General features: G+C 38.7%; 1 protein-coding gene across 1 annotated transcript in view; it reads right to left on the bottom strand.

Annotated features, from left to right (window-relative positions):
- GTPBP10 (GTP binding protein 10) overlaps window positions 1-21,904 on the bottom strand; it is a 44,443-nt gene that overhangs the window by 12,062 nt on the left and 10,477 nt on the right. The window contains exons 5-8 of the mRNA XM_003809753.4: window positions 7,176-7,249; window positions 5,040-5,092; window positions 1,782-1,889; window positions 1,185-1,262 (exon numbers count right to left, since the gene is read on the bottom strand). Coding sequence (XP_003809801.1) covers window positions 1,185-1,262; window positions 1,782-1,889; window positions 5,040-5,092; window positions 7,176-7,249 — 313 coding nt within the window. The remainder of the gene's footprint in view (window positions 1-1,184; window positions 1,263-1,781; window positions 1,890-5,039; window positions 5,093-7,175; window positions 7,250-21,904) is intronic.

The following is a 21,904-nucleotide window of genomic DNA, read 5'->3' as shown; positions in this document are numbered from 1 at the left end:
TGTTTTAGGCAGGGAACATCAGCATCAGCTTGGTGCTTTTACAAAGATCACTCTAGCTGCCATATAAAAAATGGACTGGAGAGAAGCAAGGCAGGACACAGGGAGAATGGAAAGGACCAGATTCAATATTCCAATAAGAAGGGCTGATGATTATAACAGCGTAGATAAAGACAAGAGGATGGATTTCAGAGAGATTTAGGATAAAAAACTGACAGGGCTTGTGTAGGTGGTGAGAAGAATCAGTATATCATAGCTTACACATTCACTAAGTTATGGGGATGGCCGAAAAGTTTTTTAAAAGTTTACTTTTATCCATATTAAGTTTAAGTGACTAATGGGACATCTAGTCAAAGAAGATGTCCAATGGGCATCTGGTCTAAAGAACAACAAAGACCAGGTGCAGTGGCCCACACCTGTAATCCCAACACTCTGGGAGGCCGAGGCGGGTGGATTACCTGTGGTCAGGTGTTTGAGACCAGCCTGGCCAACATGGTGAAACCCTGTCTCTACTAAAAATACAAAAATTAGCCGGACGTGGTGGCACACGCTTGTAATCCCAGCTACTCGGGAGGCTGAGGCAGGAGAATCACTTGAGCCCGGGAGACAGAGAGAGCCGAGATCATGCCACTGCACTACAGCCTGGCAGACAGAGCAAGGCTCTGTCTCAAAAAAAAAAGAAAGAACAATGAAAAGATTTAGGTATCAGCTACAGATCTGGCAGTCATCAATATTATTAATTGTAACTAAAGCAACGGGAGTGGGTAAGATAGAAAATAAGGTTAGGACAGAACTCTGAATAATGTTACTTAAAGGATGAGAAAAAAGAGCCTAAAAAGTAGACTGAGAAATAGTGTAAGAGTAGAAATAGAACCAGAAGATTACCGGTCACAAAACTAAGAATGAGGAACAAGAGGAATTAAACAATGTGCCAAAGCTGAAGCAAGATAAAAATCTGGGGAAGTATGTAATGGGGATTTGGAAGCCCAGGAGTGTTTTATCCACTGCAGTAGTTTGAGGAGCAAATGAATGTAGAGGAAATGGAGACAACAAGTTTAAGTAATTCTTTAACTGACATCAAAGCTTTAAAGGCGGAGTATGTATAGACTGTAATTATGTTATTTCATATAGTCTTACATTCCTATGTATTAGACCAAATACAGAACACAGTAAAACAGAAAACCTACTTTTGTAAGCAGTATTATGGTTTCAAAAGCTGTCCTGTATTGAGTGTGAGAAGAAAGCTGAAATCCAGAAATATCAACCTAAAAAAAAGAGAAGGAAAGAGACAGCCTTTAACATACGAAGAATAGTTATACATTTCTATGTTTTAAAATGTTTTACTCTCTCAAGCTAAAAACAATTTCTCTATACTCTACTTGTTACTTAGTAATTCAAAATAAGTAACAGAAATCGAGGTGTTAAGATAACTTTAATTATTCTGATAAAATTACAGTTATTAATAAAATAAAAAACTAGGATAAGACAATTTGTATGAAGACAATCTCATATATAACTCTAGCATCATCAATGAAGAATGAAAGAGATACTATGATACTATATAATATGGTAGTATGCTGGAAATCCTAAGGAAATACATGTTGGCAAGTATGGCCAAACTTACATATGATATAGTAAACAATGTCACTTCCATCCCCATATTATAAAAGACTTAGTGGAGTAACATATGCTACCACTTTCTTATTTATAAAAAAATTCTAGAAAAACTAAATTCACTGGTTTTCAATTTATTTGAATATCACATTAGTATACATATGACTTACAACAAAAAGTAGTTGTCTAGTTCTTTCTATATGCTTGAGGAATTTGTGGCCCATTCCTTTGTTCATATGTGCTCCTTCTATTAAACCCGGAAGATCAGCTACTGATATCTAATACAAAGTTAAATGGTTAATGAAAAAGGAAAATGCATGAAAACCGCAAGTTCAATTACATCCCAAAATTTTTAAGATATTTCAAATATAAACAGTTCCTAACTTATGATTACCAGTACATCTTTGAAAAGCCAAGTATAAAAGTAAAATTAATGTACAGTATTAAGAATTAAAATCTTTTGTTATCAGATATTAGAGTCCCATATTTACTATTAATCTAATAATCTAGGAATTTTACAGATTAGTTTAACATTTGTTTATTTATTTATTATTATTATTTTAGAGACAGGATCTTGCTCTGTCACCCAGGCTGGAGTGCAGTGGTGTGACCATAGCTCACTGTAGCCTCAAACTCCTGGGCTCAAGCTATGTTCCCACCTCAGTCTCCCAAGTAGCTAAGACTCCAGGTGCGTACCGCCATGCCCAGTTAACTAAAAAAATTTTAGTAGAGACAGGGTCTCGCTCTCTTGCACAGGCTGCTCTCAAACTCCTATCCTCAAGTGATCCTCTCACCTTAGCCTCCCAAAGTGCTGGGATTACAGGCGTGAGCCACCACACTAACCCCTACTTTAAAATTTATTTATAATTTCCTAAATGGTATTGTCCAATATGAACTTTTCACAGAATTTCAACCTTTATACTCCAAATTCGTAAAAATCTATGAGGTTATTAATTCAGCAGACATTTACCAGGTACAGCTCTGTATTTTAAATTCAATTTGTAATTATTTATTTGGCACCAATTGTTCCTTTTCTGTTCATATTATACTAGCAGGATTATCGACCATTCTTACAAAGTATTAGGTTGGTATAAAAGTAACTGTGGTTATGGCATTACTTTTAAGAGACTTTACTACATTAATAGAGGTGTGATTCTCCTCACCTGTTCTTTGCAGTGCCATGTTTGTTAATGCTTCACATTTTTGTAGGTCATTATTGTTTATACTTAAGCAAATCTCATGGCATTACATGAGGAGCAGAGTTCTATCATCTAGAAGTTCATTCACCTGAGCATGCTTCCTTGTCACCTTGTCATCATCTCATTTTGTGCCAGTATTCAAGTAAGATCAGTCAGGTGAAACAGCACTCGACAAACCCAAGTTGTAGTTGTGGCTCTCCTACTTTCTCCTACTTTTGGCCGTTACTTTTAATGGCCAAAACCACAGTTACTTTTGTACCAACATAATAAAAGAATACAGTTTCCTAGACTCCTTTTAGAGGGAATAATCATTATTAACCATCATTTTACACTTGTGCTTTTTTCTTTTTTTGAGAGAGCCTCGCTCTGTCGCCCAGCCTGGAGTGGAGTGGGGCAATCTTGGCTTACTGCAAGCTCCACCTCCCAGGTTCACACCATTCTCCCGCCTCAGCCTCTGGAGTAGCTGGGACTACAGGCGCCCACGACCACACCCATCTAATTTTTTTTTTTTTTTTTTTTTTTAGTAGAGACAGGGTTTCACCATGTTAGCCAGGATGGTCTCGATCTCCTAACCTCGTGATCTGCCTGCCTTGGCCTCCCAAAGTGCTGGGATTACAGGTGTAAGCCACCACACCCGGCCACTTGTGCTTTTCAAACCTCACTGTGCATCATAATCATGTAGGGAACTCTTAGAAGCTACAAATGCCCAGGCCCTACCCCCAAGAGATTTAGTTTCAAATCTCTGGGGCCTAAGCATCACTCCTCATTGCTGTTCTTAGACCACCCAGATAATTCTGAAGTGCAATAAAGAATGAGAGGCAGTACTCGACATCCCCTGCCAGGTGTAGATAAAGAATTCAGGGTCTTAAAGGAAGCTGACAAAGCAGCATGCACAACAGAAGTCTCATGTCCTGAAATTTCCTCTACTGATTTCCCTTAAAAATTCGGTATAAATGATGTTCTCTTTTCCTCTAAATATTGTTCTATATATTCATATTATCCTATATTTAATACAATTTTACTTACAGTTAACATTCTATATTATAACTGGTTTTATCTTTTACTGTTATTATCACTATTATAACCAAATACTTTTTTATGTTTCTTTAAATTATGTCATAAAACTGTATGAACCTATATTGATGCATCGTTAGCACCCAAAGTCTATACTTTACATTGTTGCATTCTTGGTGCTGTACATTCTATGGATTTTAATAAATGTATACTGTGTCTACCATTACAGCAACACAATGTTGCTGTAATATTATATAGTATCATACTTTACTATATGTATTGTACTTTATAATGTACCCTAAAAGTTCTCTGTACTCTGCCTATTCATCTCTCCTTCCTCCCTAACCCTGGAAATCATTCATTTTTTTTTTTTACTGTCTCCACAGCTTTGCCTTATCCAGAATGTCATATAGTTAGAATCATAAAGTATCATACAGTCTTTTCAGATTGGCTTCTCTCACTTAGTATTACGCATTTAAGGTTCCCCTAGGTCTTTTTGAGGCTTGATAGCCCAGTTCTTTTTAGAGCTGAATAATAATCCACTGTCTAAATATATATCACAGTTTATTTACCCATTCACCTACTGAAAGATATCTTGGCGAAGGTTTGGTAATTACAAATAAAGCTGCTATAAGCATCCATGTGCAGACTTCTGTGTGTGCATAACTTTTCAATGTACATGGGTAAATGCTAAGGAGCACAACTACTAGATTGTACATTATATTTTAAATATTGTTACTTTCCTTTTTTTAGTTTTTTTCTAATTATACAGAAGATCCACTGTTGTTACTTGTGAAGGAAAAAATGAATTTTAATAGCTGGTTGAGACCAAAACTCCATTAAAACATTTTCTTTCTCAAAAAAAGAAAGTTGGAATAAAATCATTACCATGAACTTTAGAGAGCATTTTTAAAAAATGAAGATAAATAATCCAATAGAGTAGTAAAAGAAAGACTTGCAATAAGAAGAAACTAAGGCTAAGAAGAAGACATAATGTTGTAGGGATAAACTGGACCTAATCTTTGGAAGAAGAAATTAAATATATTATGATAGTGCTCAGAATTAATTTGACCAGTTTCACTTAGCATAAACAAAATCTTGTTACTTTTTCTCCCCTAACACCACAGAAACAGGCAAATACTATAATATCCAAGTACGTACCAAAACCAAGTACTTTTGACTTCTAATATAGTGTTTTACTTTAAAAATACCTACCTGTTTGAAATCACTGTACATTATCTTTCCAAGTTCAGGCTTTAATGTTGTAACTAAAAGGAAACACAGCAATAAATTAAGGCTAGAATTTATTTTAGGGCTGGTACTCTCAAAACTGTCTTGGTATTATGCATAAACAATATTTCAATTCAGATTTTGTTCTAATTTGCTAAAATGGAAACTATTATTATCTTTGCTATTTAATAATGTACTTGGAGGGCCAAGTGTTGTGGCTCATGTCTGTAATCCCAATGCTTTGGGAAGCCAAGGCAGGAGGATAATTTGAAGCTAGGAGTTCAAGATGAGCCTGGGCAGCATAGTGAGACCCTGTTTCTACAAAAAATGTAAAACTAGGCAGACATGGCAGTGCACCTGTAGTCCTAGCTACTCCAGAGGCTGAGGTGGGAGGATTGCTTGAGCCCAGGAGTTCAAAGTTACAGTGAGGTATGATCATGCCACTGTACTCCTGCCTGGGTGACACAGCTAGACCCTGTCTCTAAAATAAATGAATAAATAGTATTTGGAAAAAGACAAACACAGATTTTTATAATCTGTATAGGCCTAATGTAATTACTGAACCTCAACGTTCTTCTATTGCACTTTAAGGTGTGTGATAGATGTTCAGGAGGGTCAGATATTAAGTTTCTATCACTGGATCTGTGGCTGAAATTTTTCTAGTTCCTTCTCATTCAGTTATCCTCTAGTTCCTTCTCATTGTTATCCTTAAGCCTCATCAATCCTACGCTAGCCTCTTTCCTATGACTTTTTGCTCTTCCTTCTCAAGTCCTACATATATTATAACAAATATTGGCCTTGTGATTTATAGCACTTAGTCCAAACTTCACTCTACTTCGTCACAGTCTAATTTTAGAATGGCTTGATTTTATTTTCCAAGTTAATGGCATTCTGTGTCCTTTTAATGATGGCAGAGATCTTATCATACTCACTACTTTTAACCAAAGCTTCTTTTATATCTCATCTAGCTACCACAAGAGCCTACTAACTGGTTGTCTCAGACCCTTCATGTCCCACACCAATCCATTTTCTATATTACAGGCCGAGATCTCTGTGAGGAGCAAACCTAAGCATTTTATCCCTTGCTTAAATGCTTCCAATTGCTCTTAAGATATAAAAATCAAATACAGCCTAAATGGTCTATGTGACATGCTCTCTTACATCTCCAGGCTCATCTCGATTCTTTCCCTTATTTCATGTTCTCTAGACACACAAATCTACTCCCTGCCACCACTAAGCCTTTGTGTACATACTATTTCCTCTGATTAAAGACCCTTCACCCTCCACTCTATTTTACTAATTAACTCATAATTATTCCTCATATCTCAGTCCAAAAATCACACATCCTTAAGGAAGCCTAGAGCAGTCATCTATACTCTTTCATAGTACCCTTTCATATTCCCTTATATTTATTAGTGGTATGTATGCCTTACTCCACTAGTCTACAAACTCAATACAAGTCAAAACAGGAGCTGTTTCTGTTTATCAGACTTTGTAATTCCAGAACCTAATGTGGCTCCAAAAATAAGTATCTGCTAAATGAATGATAAGTACCTTCCTGGTACTTATCACAGTGCCTGATAAAGGGTAAGTGGTTCATAAAATCCTAACTAAACCAAATAAACGATTCTGTGACAGAAAAATAAATGCAATAAAGTAAGTGTCTAACCTGTTTAAGCAACTTTGCTGAGGGGTATAGAGGTTTCAAAGATTAATGGAAAATATGGCTGGGGAGGGTGGCTCACACCTATAACCCAGCAATTTAGAAGGCCAAGGTGGGAGATCACTTGAGCCTAGGAGTTCAAGACCAGCCTGGGCAACATGGCGAAACCTCTGTCCCCACAAAAAAAAAAAAAAAAAAAAAAAAGTTAGCCAAGCATGGTGGCACATACCTGTAGTCCCATCTACATGGGAGGCTGATGCAGGGGGATGGCTTGAGCCTGGGCTGCAGTGAGCCATGATCATGCAACTGCACTTTGGCCTGTGCAACAGTAGTCTATCTGCCAAAAATTTTTCAGTTAAGGATACCCTCAGAGTTATCATTTTATTCATTCTCAGAGAAATATTAGTCTTTAAAAGTTTACCTCCACTCATTAAAATGTACAATCAAATTACACTTACATGCGTAATCTGCAATTGCAGGTTTTGCATGAGAAACACAACTTAGCAAAGAGGATTTTCCAGCATTTGGGAATCTGAAACAAGAATATAAAATTATACACAAATGTCAATATTATTATCTCTGAATTCCTAACAATTCAAGTAGACTTCATGAATATATTTGGGATTAAAAGTAGAACATAAATGTATTATAAATAATCTTGAAAAACTTGAGAACATACACTTACATAAAAGGTAAAGATAAATTCATGCTGGACACTGAAGATGTTTCAATATTTAAAGTGTATAATAATTATTCCAATTATGATTTAAAAATAAAAACCCATTGGAAGTCATAGAAAAAACAGAAATTAAAGAAAAAAAAGAAAAACACCTGTAACTAACTCCAGCTATATACTGACAAAACATTACCTTGTTTTGTAAACTGCTTTAAAAAAAAATTTTATAGACAGTTTCAAACATACACAAAAGTAGAGAGGTGTAATGAATTCCATTTAGCTATCACCTAGCTTCAACAAATATTAATATATTGGCAATATACTTCTTAAAATTTGGTTTGAATAGAAATCCAAGTAAGGTGTGTACGTTACAAATACCCGGTGTGTCTCAAATCTATTTTCAAGCTCCCCCTACCATCTTGTTTCCTATCTGCAATTTTATTTTTAAAGAAACTGGGTCAGTTGTCCTACAGAGTTTCTTTTCCAAAGTCTTCATTTTTCTACTAGCACCTACATGGACACTTAACATGCTCTTTTTCCCTCTATTGTCTGCAAAAAATTGGCAGTTTTTATAGAGTCTTAATGTTCAAGTTTTCATATTTTTTTGAAGGAAGTAGGGGAAAACTACTTTATAGTTGCTTGGCCTACTCTTTAAACTGAATCATATAAGGTGAACACTTTTCAATGGTGAAGTGTAATTTACTTAACTAATTTCCTATTGACAGACTTTCAGGTTGTCTACAATTTTTCACTCTAACAACATTGTAAAAAATGTGTATACAGGTAGACAGACACTGTTAATAGTCATCTCTGGGTGGTGGAATTCATAGACAACTTTTTCTTTATGCAAACAAGTGTGTATTATTTGTTTTTTTAAAATAACTTTAAACAATGCAATGACTATCTTTAAACTTTTGCAACTTTTTTCATCTTTTCATAGCTTAATAGCTCATATCTTTTTATTTATTTATTTATTGAGATGGAGTCTCGCTCTGTTGCCCAGGCTGGAGTGCAGTGGCGTGATCTTGGCTCACTGCAAGCTCCACCTCCCGGTTCACGCCATTCTCCTGCCTCAGCCTCCCAAGTAGATGGGACTACAGGCGCCCGCCACAATGCCTGGCTAATTTTTTTTGTATTTTCAGTAGAGATGGGGTTTCACCATATTAGCCAGGATGGTCTCAATCTCCTGACCTCGTGATCTGCCCACCTTGGCCTCCCAGAGTGCTGGGATTACAGGTGTGAGCCACCATGCCCGACCTATTTCTTTTAATGTTTTTATTTCAATAGCTTTAGGGGTACAAGTGATTTTGTTGTTGTTGTTGTTGTTACATGGATACATTGTGTAATGGTGAAGTCCGGGATTTTACTGTACCCATCACCCAAGTAGTGTACACTGTACCCAACAGATAGTTTTTCATCCCTCCCCATCCTCCTGTCCTCCCTCCCTCTGAGTCTCCAATGTCCATTATACCACTCTGCATGCCTCTGTGTACCCACAGCTTAGCTCCCACTTATAAGTGACAATATGTGGCACTTGGATTTCCGTTCCTGAGTTACTTCACTTAGGAAGATGTCCTCATTCTTTTTTATGGCTGAGTAGTATTCTATGGTGTGTGTGTATATATAGATAAACATACACACACACACACACTCAATTTTCTTCATTCATTGGTTGATGGGCACTAAGGTTGATTCCATGTCTTTGCAATTCTGAATGATACTGTGATAAACATGTGTGCAGGTATCTTTTTAATATAATGACTTCTTTTCCTTTGGGTAGATATCCTGTAGTGGGATTGCTGGATGAAATGATATTTCTACTTTCAGTTCTTTGAGAAATCTCCATACTGTTTTCCATATAGGTTGTACTAATTTGCATTCTCACTCAACAGTGAATTTTAGTGTACCCATCACCCAAGCAGTGTACATTGTACCCAACAGGTAGTTTTGCATCCCTCACTGCCCTCCTATCCTTCCTCCCTCTGAGTCTCCAATGTCCACTATAACACTCTGTATGTCTTTGTAAGAGTTAAGTTCCAAGATGGCCAAATAGGAACAGCTCCGGTCTACAGCTCCCAGCAAGATTGACACAGAAGATGGGTAATTTCTGCATTTCCAACTGAGGTACCTGGTTCATCTCAATGCGGTGGGTTGGGCAGTGGGTGCAGTGCATGGAGGGCAAACCAAAGCAGGGTGGGGCGTTGCCTCACCCGGGAAGCACAAGGGGTCGGGGGATTTTCCTTTCCTAGCCAAGGGAAGTCGTGACAGTCTGTACCTGGAGGAATGGTACACTCCTGCCTAAATACTGCGCTTTTCCCCAAGTCTTTGCAATTGGCAGACCAGGAAATATCCTCCCGTGCCTGGTTGAGCAGGTCCCAAGCCAACGGAGCCTTGCTCACTGCTAGCGCAGCAGTCTGAGATTGACCTGCCATGAGCTGCAGCTTGGCAGGTGGAGGGGTATACGCAATTTTTGAGGCTTGAGGAGGCGGTTTTGTGCTGACAGTGTAAACAAAGAGGCCTGGAAGCTCGAAATGGATGGAGTCCACCACATCTCAGCAAGGCCTACTGCCGCTCTCGATCCAACCTCTCTGGGCAGGGCATATCAGAGAAAATGGCAGCAGACAGCTTTGGCAGACCTTAACGTCCCTGTCTGACAGCTCTGAAGAGAGAGTGGTTCTCCCAGCATGGTGTTCAAGCTCTGAGAAGGGAAAGACTGCCTCCTCAAGTGGGTCCCTGACCCCCGAGTAGCCTAACTGGGAGACACCTCCCAGTAGGGGCCAAGAGACACCTCATACAGGGGGGTGCCCCTTTAGGACGAAGCTTCCAGAGGAAGAATCAGGCAGCAATATTTGCTGTTCTGCAGCCTCCGCTGGTGATTCCTAGGCAAACAGGGTCTGGAGTGGACCTCCAGCAACCTCCAAAAGACCTGCAGCTAAGAAGCCCGACTGTTAGAAGGAAAACTAACAAACAGAAAGGAATAGCATCAACATCAACAAAAAGCACATGCACACCAAAACCTCATCGTAGGTCACCAACATCAAAGATCAAAGGTAGATAAAACCACAAAGATGGGGAGAAACCAGAGCAGAAAAGCTGAAAATTCCAAAAACCAGAGTGCCTATTCTCCTCCAAAGGACTGCAGCTCCTCGCCAGCAATGGAACAAAACTGGATGGAGAATGAGTTTGACAAATTAAGAGAAGTAGGCTTCAGAAGGTCGGTAATAAAAAACTTCACTGAGCTAAGGAGAATGTTCGAATCCATTGCAAAGAAGCTAAAAACCTTCAAAAAAGGTTAGACGAATGGCTAATTAGAATAAACAGTGTAGAGAAGTCCTTAAATGACCTCATGGAGTTCAAAACCACAGCACGAGAACTTCGTGACGCACGCACAAGCTTCAATAGCCGATTGGATCAAGTGGAAGAAAGGAAGGATATCAGTGATTGAAGATCAAGTTAATGAAAGAAAGCGAGAAGACAAAATTAGAGAAAAAAAAACTGAAAAGAAATGAACGAAGCCTCCAAGAAATATGGGACTATGTGAAAAGACCAAATCTATGTCTGATTAGTGTACTGTACCTGAAAGTGACTGGGAGAATGGATCCAAGTTAGAAAACACTCTTCAGGATATTATTGAGGAGAACTTCCCCAACCTAGCAAAGACGGCCAACATTCAAATTCAGGAAATACAGAGAACACCACAAAGATACTCCTCGAGAAGAGCAACCGCAAGACACATTTTCACCAAAGTTGAAATGAAGAAAAAAATATTAAGGGCAGCCAGAGAGAAAGGTACGGTTACCCACAAAGGGAAGCCCATCAGACTAACAGTGGATCTCTTGGCAGAAACCCTACAAGCCAGAAGAGAGTGGGGGCCAATATTCAACATTCCTAAAGAAAAGAATTTTCAATCCAGAATTTCATATCCAGCCAAATTAAGATTCGTAAGTGAAGGAGAAATAAAATCCTTTATAGACAAGCAAATGCTGAGAGATTTTGTCAACACCAGGCCTGCCTTACAAGAGCTTCTAAAGGAAGCACTAAACATGGAAAGGAACAACTAGTACCAGACACTGCAAAAACATACCAAATTGTAAACACCATTGACACTATGAAGAAACTGCATCAATTAACGGGCAAAATAACCAGCTAACGTCATAATGGCAGGATCCAATTTACACATAACAATATTAACCTTAAATGTAAATGGGCTAAATGCCCCAATTAAAAGACACAGATTGCCAAACTGGATAAAGAGTCAAGACCCATTGGTGTGCTGTACTCAGGAGACCCATCTCATGTGCAAAGACACACACAGGCTCAAAATAAAGGGATAGAGGAAGATCTACCAAGCAAATGGAAAACAAAAAAAGGCAGGGGTTGCAATCCTAGTCTCTGATAAAATAGACTTTAAACCGACAAAGATCAAAAGAGACAAGGCCATTACATAATGGTAAAGGGATCAATTCAACAAGAAGAGCTAACTATCCTAAATAGGTATGCACCCAATACAAGAGCACCCAGATTCATAAAGCAAGTCCTTAGAGAGCTACAAAGAGACTTAGACTCCCACACAATAATAATGGGAGACTTTAACACCCCACTGTCAATATTAGATCAACGAGACAGAAGGTTAACAAGGATATCAAGGACTTGAACTCAGCTCTGGACCAACCAGACCTAATAGACATCAACAGAACTCTCCACCCCAAATCAACAGAATATATATTCTTCTTAGCATATTGTACTTATTCTAAAATTGACCATATAATGAGAAGTAAAACACTCCTCAGCAAATGCAAAAGAACAGAAAACACAAGAAACTGTCTCTCAGACCACAGTGCAATCAAATTAGAATTCAGGATTAAGAAACTCGCTCAAAACCACACAACTACATGGAAACTGAACAACCTGCTCCTGAATGACTACTGGGTACATAACGAAATGAAGGCAGAAATAAAGATGTTCTTTGAAACCAATGAGAACACAGACATAATGTATCAGAATCTCTGGGACACACTTAAAACAGTGTGGAGAGGGAAATTTATAGCACTAAATGCCCACAAGAGAAAGCAGGAAGGATCTAAAATGGACACCCTAACATCACAATAAAAAGAACTAGAGAACCAGGAGCAAACACATTCAAGAGCTAGCAGAAGGCAAGAAATAACTAAAATCAGAGCAGAAATGACAGAGATAGAGACACAAAATACCCTTCAAAAAAATCAATGAATCCAGGAGCTGCTTTTTTTTTTGAAAGAATCTACAATATAAATAGACCGCTAGCAAAACCAATAAAGAAGAAATGAGGGAAGAATCAAATAGACGCAATAAAAAAATGCTAAAGGGGATATCACTACTGATCCCACAGAAATACAAATTACCATCAGACAATACTATAAACAATTCTATGCAAACAAACTAGAAAATCTAGAAGAAATGGATAAATTCCTGGACACATACACCCTCCCAAGACTAAAACAGGAAGAAGTTGAATCTCTGAGTAGACCAGTAACAGGTCCTGAAAATGAGGCAATAATTAATTGCTTACCAACCAAAAGAAGTCCAGGACCAGGTGGATTCACAGCTCAATTCTACCAGAGGTACAAAGAGGAGCTGGTACAATTCCTTCTGAAACAATTCCATTCAATAGAAAGAGGGAATCCTCCCTAACTCATTCCATGATGTTAGCATCATCCTGATAACAAAGCCTGGCAGAGATACAACAACAACAACAACAAAAAGAGAATTCTAGGCTAATATCCCTGACGAACATCAATGCGAAAATCCTCAATAAAATACTGGCAAACCGAACCCAGCAGCACATCAAAAAGCTTATCCACCATGATCAAGTTGGCTTCATCCTTGGGATGCAAGGCTGGTTCAATGTACACAAATCAATAAACCTAATCCATCACATAAACGGAAGCAATGACAAAAACCACATGATTATCTCAAAAGATGCAGAAAAGGCCTTCGAGAAAATTCAACAGCGCTTCATGCTAAAAACTCTCAAAACACTAGGTATCAACAGAATGTATCTCAAAATATTAAGGGCTATTTATGACAAACCCACAGCCAATCTCATATGGAATAAGAAAAACTGGAAGCATTCCCTTTGAAAACTGGCACAAGACAGGGATGCCCTCTCTTACCACTCCTATTCAACACAGTGTTCGAAGTTTTGGCCAGGGCCGTCAGGCAAGAGAGAGAAATAAAGGGTATTCAATTAGGAAAAGAGAAAGTCAAATTGTCCTGTTTGCAGATGACATGATTGTATATTTAGAAAACCCCAAAGTCTCAGTCCAAAATCTCCTTAAGCTGATAAGCAACTTCAGCAAAGTCTCAGGACACAAAATCAATGAGCAAAAATCAGGGGTGGGGTTCCAAGATGGCCAAATAGAAACGGCTCCTGTCTACAGCTCCCAGTGCGAGTGATGCAGAAGATGGGTGATTTCTGCATTTCCAACTGAGGTACCGGGTTCATCTCACTGGGGCTTGTCGGATAGTGGGTGCAGGACAGTGGGGGCAGCCCACTGAGCGTGAGCCGAAGCAGGGCAAGGCATTGCCTCACTTGGGAAACGCAAGGGGTCAGGGAATTCCCTTTCCTAGCCAAGGGAATCTGTGACAAACAGCACCTGGAAAATCAGGTCACTCCCACCCTAATACTGCACTTTTCCAATGGCCTTAGCAAATGGCACAACATGAGATTATATTCCGCACCTGGCTTGGAGGGTCCCACGCTCACGGAGCTTCACTCATTGCTAGCACAGCAGTCTGAGATCGAACTGCAAGGCGGCAGTGAGGCTGGGGGGGGAGGGGTGCCCGCCATTGCTGAGGCTTGAGTAGGTAACAAAGCCACCTGGAAGCTCAAACTGGGTGGAGTCCACCACAGCTCAAGGACTGCTTGCCTCTAGACTCCACCTCCGGGGGCAGGGCATAGCCAAACAAAAGGCAGCAGAAATCTCTGCAGACTTAAACGTCCCTGTCTGACAGCTTTGAAGACAGTAGCAGTTCTCCCAGCACGGAGTTTGAGAACTGAGAATGGACAGACTGCCTCCTCAAGTGGGTCCCTGACCCCCGAGTAGCCTAACTGGGAGGCAACCCCCAGTAAGGGCAGGCTGACACCTTACATGGCCAGGTACCCCTGAGATGAAGCTTCCAGAGGAACGATCAGGCAGCAACATTTGCTGTTCAGCAATATTCACTGTTCTGCAGCCTCCGCTGCTGATACCCAGGCAAACGGTCTGGAGTGGACCTCCAACAAACTCCAAAAGACCTGCAGCTGAGGGTCCTGACTGTTAGAAGGAAAACTAACAAACAGAAAGGACATCCACACCAAAAACCCATCTGTACATCACCATCATCAAAGACCAAAGGTAGATAAAACCACAAAGATGGGGAAAAAAACAGAGCAGAAAAGCTGAAAATTCTAAAAATCAGAGCACCTCTCCCCCTCCAAAGGAATGCAGCTCCTCCCCAGCAATGGAACAAAGCTGGACAGAGAATGACTTTGATGAGTTGAGAGAAGAAGGCTTCAGATGATCAGAATTCTCCGAGCTAAAGGAGGAAGTTGGAACCCATCACAAAGAAGCTAAAAACCTTGACAAAAGATTAGACGAATGGCTAACTAGAATAGCCAATGCAGAGAAGTTCTTAAATGACCTGATGGAGCTGAAAACCATGGCATGAGAACTATGTGACGAATGCACAAGCTTCAGTAGCTGATTTGATCAACTGGAAGAAAGGGTATCAGTGACTGAAGATTAAATGAATGAAATGAAGCAAGAAGAGAACTTTAGAGAAAAAAGAGTAAAACGAAATGAACAAAGCCTCCAAGAAATATGGGACTATGTGAAAAGACCAAATCTACGTCTGATTGGTGTACCTGAAAGTGATGGGGAGAATGGAACCAAGTCAGAAAACACTCTGCAGGATATTATCCAGGAGAACTTCCTCAACCTAGCAAGGCAGGCCAACATTCAAATTCAGGAAATACAGAGAACACCACAAAGGTATTCTTCAAAAAGAGCAACTCAAAGACACATAATTGTCAGATTCACCAAACTTGAAATGAAGGAAAAAATGTTAAGGGCAGCCAGAGAGAAAGGTCGGGTTACCCACAAAGGGAAGCCCATCAGACTAACAGCTGATCTCTCGGCAGAAACTCTACAAGCCAGAAGAGAGTGGGGGCCAATATTCAACATTCTTAAAGAAAACAATTTTCAACCCAGAATTTCATATCCAGCCAAACTAAGATTCATAAGTGAAGGAGAAATACAATCCTTTATAGACAAGCAAATGCTGAGAGATTTTGTCAACACCAGGCCTGCCCTACAAGAGCTCCTGAAGGAAGCACTAAACATGGAAAGGAACAACCGGTACCAGCCACTGTAAAAACATGCCAAATTGTAAAGACCATCAACGCTAGGAACAAACCGCATCAACTAACGAGCAAAATAACCAGCTAACATGATAATGACAGGATCAAAATCACACATAACAATATTAACCTTAAATGTAAATGGGCTAAATGCTCCAACTAAAAGACACAGACTGGCAAACTGGATAAAGAGTCAAGACCCAAGAGTGTGCTGTATTTAGGAGACCCATCTCACATGCAGAGACACACACAGGCTCAAAATAAAGGGATGGAGGAAGATTTACCAAGCAAATGGAAAACAAAAAAAGGCAGGGGTTGCAACCCTAGTCTGTGATAAAACAGACTTTAAACCAACAAAGATCAAAAGAGACAAAGAAGGCCATTACATAATAGTAAAGGGATCAATTCAACAAGAAGAGCTAACTATCCTAAATACATATGCACGCAATACAGGAGCAACCAGATTCATAAAGCAAGTCCTTAGAGACCTACAAAGAGACTTAGACTCCACAACAATAATAATGGGAGACTTTAAGACCCCACTGTCAACATTAGACAGATCAACGAGACAGAAAGTTAACCAGGATATCCAGGAATTGAACTCAGCTCTGCACCACAAGGACCTAATAGACATCTACAGAACTCTCCACCCCAAATCAACAGAATATACATTATTCTCAGCACCACACCGCACTTAATCTAAAATTGACCACATAGTTGGAAGTAAAGCACTCCTTAGCAAATGTAAAAGAACAGAAATTACAACGAACTGTCTCTCAGACCACGGTGCAATCAAATTAGAACTCAGGATTAAGAAACTCACTCAAAATCACTCAACTACATGGAAACTGAATAACCTACTCCTGAATGACTACTGGGTAAATAATGAAATGAAGGCAGAAATAAAGATGTTCTTTGAAACCAGCGAGAACATACAACATACCAGTATCTCAGGGACACATTTCAAGCAGTGTGTAGAGGGAAATTTATAGCACTAAATGCCCACAAGAGAAAGCAGGAAAGATCTAAAATTGACACCCTAACATCACAATTAAAAGAACTAGAGAAGCAAGAACAAACACATTCAAAAGCTAGCAGAAAGCAAGAAATAACTAAGATCAGAGCAGAACTGAAGGAAATAGAGACACAAAAAATCCTTCAAAAAAAATCAATGAATCCAGGAGCTGGTTTTTTGAAAAGATCAACAAAATTGATAGACCACTAGCAAGACTAATAAAGAGGAAAAGAGAGAAGAATCAAATAGACGCAATAAAAAGTTATAAAGGGGATATCACCACCGATCCCACAGAAATACAAACTACCATCAGACAATACTATAAACACCTCTATGCAAATAAACTAGAAAATCTAGAAGAAATGGATAAATTCCTCGACATATACACCCTCCCAAGACTAAACCAGGAAGAAGTTGCATTCCTGAATAGACCAATAACAGGCTCTGAAACTGAGGCAATAATTAATAGCCTACCAACCAAAAAAAGTCCAGGACCAGACGGATTCACAGCCGAATTCTACCAGAGGTACAAGGAGGAGCTGGTACCATTCCTTCTGAAACTATTCCAATCAACAGAAAAAGAGGGAATCCTCCCTAACTCATTTTATGAGGCCAGCATCATCCTGATACCAGAGCCTGTGAGACACAACAAAAAAGAGAATTTTAGACCAATATCCCTGATGAACATTGATGCAAAAATCCTCAATAAAATACTGGCAAACTGAATGCAGCAGCACATCAAAAAGCTTATCCACCATGATCAAGTGGGCTTCATCCCTGGGATGCAAGGCTGGTTCAACATACGCAAAGCAATAAATGTAATCCAGCAATAAACAGAACCAATGACAAAAACCACATGATTATCTCAATAGATGCAGAAAAGGCCTTTGACAAAATTCAACAGCTCTTCATGCTAAAAACTCAATAAATTCAGCAATGATGGAACGTATCTCAAAATAATGAGAGCCATTTATGACAAACCCACAGCCAATATCATTACTGAATGGACAAAAACTGGAAGCACTCCCTTTGAAAACCAGCACAACACAGGGATGCCCTCTCTCGCCACTCCTATTCAACATAGTATTGGAAGTTCTGGCCAGGGCAATCAGGAAGGAGAAAGAAATAAAGGGTATTCAATTAGGAAAAGAGGAAGTCAAATTGTCCCTGTTTGAAGATGACAAGATTGTATATTTGGAAAACACCATCGTCTCAGCCCAGAATCTCAAGCTGATAAGCAACTTCAGCAAAGTCTCAGGATACAAAATCAATGTCCAAAAATCGCAAGCGTTCTTATACACCAATAACAGATAAACAGAGAGCCAAATCATGGTGAACGCCCATTCACAATTGCTTCAAAGAGAATAAAATAGCTAGGAATCCAACTTACAAGGGATGTGAAGGACCTCTTCAAGGAGAACCACAAACCACTGCTCAACGAAATAAAAGAGGACACAAACAAATGGAAGAACATTCCATGCTCATGGATAGGAAGAATCAGTATCATGAAAATGGCCATACTGCCCAAGGTAATTTATAGATTCAATGCCAGCCCCATCAAGCTACCAATGACTTTCTTTACAGAACTGGAAAAAACTACTTTAAAGTTTGTATGGAAACAAAAAAGAGCCCCCATTGCCAAGTCAATCCTAAGCCAAAGAGCAAAGCTGGAGACATCATGCTACCTGACTTCAAACTATACTACAAGGCTACAGTAACCAAAACAGCATGGTACTGGTACCAAAACAGAGATATAGACCAATAGGACAGACCAGAGCCCTCAGAAATAATAACACACATCTTCAACCATCTGATCTTTGACAAACCTGACAAAAACAAGAAATGGGGATAGGATTCTCTATATAATAAATGGTGCTGGGAAAACTGGCTAGCCATACGTAGAAAGCTGAAACTGGATCCCTTCCTTACACCTTACATAAAAATTAATTCAAGATGGATTAAAGACTTAAATGTTAGACGTAAAACCATAAAAACCCTAGAAGAAAACCTAGGCAACACCATTCAGGACATAGGCATGGGCAAGGACTTCATGTCTAAAACACCAAAAGCAATGGCAACAAAAGCCAAAATTGACAAATGGGATCTAATTAAACTAAAGAGCTTCTGCACAGCAAAAGAAACTAGTATCGGAGTGAACAGGCAACCTACAGAATGGGAGAAAATGTTTGCAATCTACTCATCTGATAAAGGGCTAATATCCAGAATCTACAAAGTACTCAAGCAAATTTACAAGAAAAAAACAAACAACCCCATCAAAAAGTGGGCGAAGGATATGAACAGACACTTCTGAAAAGAAGACATTTATGCATCCAACAAACATATGAAAAAATGCTCATCATCACTGGCCGTCAAATGCAAATCAAAACCACAAGGAGATACCATCTCACACCAGTTAGAATGGCGATCATTAAAAAGTCAGGAAACAACAGGTGCTGGAGAGGATGTGGAGAAAGTTAACACTTTTACATTGTTGGTGGGACTGTAAACTATTTCAACCATTGTGGAAGAGAGTGTGGCGATTCCTCAAGGATCTAGAACTAGAAATACCATTTGACCCAGCCATCCCATTACTGGGTACATACCCAAATGATTATAAATCATGCTGCTATAAAGACACATGCACACGTATGTTTATTGTGGCACTATTCACAATAGCGAAGACTTGGAACCAACCCAAATGTCCATCAATGATAGACTGAATTAAGAAAATGTGGCACATATACACCATGGAATGGTATGCAGCCATAAAAAAAGATGAGTTCATGTCCTTTGCAGGGACATGGATGAAGCTGGAAACCATCATTCTCAGCAAACTACCATAAGGAAAGAAAACCAAACATTGCATGTTCTCACTCTTAAGTGGGAGCTGAACAAGGAACACATGGACACATGGTGGGGAACATCACACCAGGGCCTGTCAGGGGGTGGGGGTCTGGGGGAGGGATAGCATTAGGAGATATACCTAATGTAAATGACGAGTTGATGGGTGCAGCAAACCGACATGGCGCATGTATACCTATGTAAGAAAGCTGCATGTTGTGCATACCCTAGAACTTAAAGCATAATAAAAAAATTTTTTTTAAGTTAAAAAAAAAAAAGTATGAGTTCTCTTTTCCCCACATCTATGTCAGTACGTATTGTTTTTTGACTTTTCCATAATGACCATTCTAGCTAAGTTGGTAAATCATTGTGGTTTTAATATGCATTTCCCTGAGTATTAGTGATGTTGAACATTTTCTTATATGCGTATTGGCCATTTGTATGCATATCTTCTTTTGAGAAATGTCCATGTCATTTGTCCACTTTTTAACAGAATTGTTTTTTCCTTGCTGATCTGAGTTCCTTGCAGACTCGGTATATTAGTCCTCTGTTAGATGCGTAGTTTGCAAATACTTTCTCCCATTCTGTAGGCTGTTTACTCTGTTGATTCTTTCTTTTGCTGTGCAGAAGACTTTTACTTTAATTAGGTCCCACTTATGTATTTTTGTTGCATTTGGTTTGAGATCTTAGTCACAGATTCTTTGTCTAGGCCAATGTCCAGAAGGGTTTTTCCTAAGTGTTGTAGAATTTTTATAATTTCAGGTCTTAGATTAAAATCTTTAATCTATCTTAATTTTTGTATATAATGAGAGATATGAATGCAGTTTCATTATTCTACATTTGGATATCCAATTTTCTCAGCATCATTTTTTGAATAGGGTATCCTTTCCCCAGTTTATGTTTTTGTGTGCTTTGTTGACGATCAGTTGGTCTTAAGTATTTGGTTTTATTTCTGGGTTCTCTATTCTGTTCCATTGGTCTTAGTACCTACTTCTCTGTCAATACCATGCTGTTTTGGTTACTATAACCTTGTAATATAATTTGAAGTCAGGTAATATGATTCCTCTAGATTTGTTCATTTTGCTTAGGGTTGCTTTGGATGTATTTCCATTTGTTTGTGTCATCTATGATTTCTTTCAGCAGTGTTCTATAGTTCTCCTTGTAGAGATCTTTCTCGACCTTGGTTACGTATATTCTTTGGTATTTTATTTTTTGTAGCTATTGTAAAAGGGATTGAGTTCTTGATTTAATTCTCAGCTTGGTTGTTGTTGGTGTATAGCAGTGCTATTGATTTGTGTATACTGATTTTGTAACCTGAGAGTATACTGAATTCATTTATCAAATCTAGGAGTCTTTTGAAGGAGTCTCTAGGGTTTTCAAGGTATAAGATCATATGGTGGGCAAACAGATAGTTTGACTTCCTTCTTTCCAATTTGAATGCCCTTTTTTTCTCTTGCCTGATTGTTCTGGCTAAGACTTCTCTTTGCACACATCTTTGATTTCTTTCTTGGAATAAATGTCTACATGAAGAAATACCAGATAAAATACATGCTCATTTTAAAGGCTTTGATTATACTGCTAAATTTCCCTCAAGAAAGGCCCACCATGTATGAAAGACAGTACTAGGAATGGGGGTTACTTAAAACATTCATTGCTAAATCTCATTCATATATTTTCATTATATTTATCCAACAAATATTTATTGAGCACTGACTTTGTATCAGGCAACATACTGAGCAATGAGACAAAATGATTCCCGCCTTCACAGAGTTCTTATTCAAATTTGAAGACGGTACTTCAAAAACTCTGCCAAACTTTCATTTGGAATAATGGTGGAATGTTCTGCAAATATTAATTTGGAATTCTATAAAAGCGTATTAGCTGGAGGTATTTCAACAATTTCCCTCATTAAAAAAATCTTTCTGTAATGAATTTAAAATAAAATTATGTGAGGTTTCTTAATGACTTGTTTCTCCTGGAACATATAGTTTTTTCATACCCTGTTTCATCCAGGTTCTTATAGCTTTTGAAAAGCAACTTGCAGCCGTTTTTATCCATAATTATCACTAGCTGGACTTGCTTGTTTCCAACATCCTCATATTTTCATAATGATTGAGCACATAATGCAAGCAACTATTTCCAAGAAGATCAAAGTATGAATAGAAAGATGATGCTAATGACTGAATAACAGATATTTGAAATTTTTCTTGAAAAGTACCCAGTGAAAATTTTACAGACTAAAATCCAACCTATGCAAAGATCAGATCTGACAACA

The sequence above is a fragment of the Pan paniscus genome, chromosome 6, assembly GCF_029289425.2.
Source record: "Pan paniscus chromosome 6, NHGRI_mPanPan1-v2.0_pri, whole genome shotgun sequence".
NCBI classification, from domain to species: Eukaryota; Metazoa; Chordata; class Mammalia; order Primates; family Hominidae; genus Pan; species Pan paniscus.
Note: the sequence above shows the minus strand (reverse complement) of the source record. Positions and strands in the feature narration are given on the sequence as shown.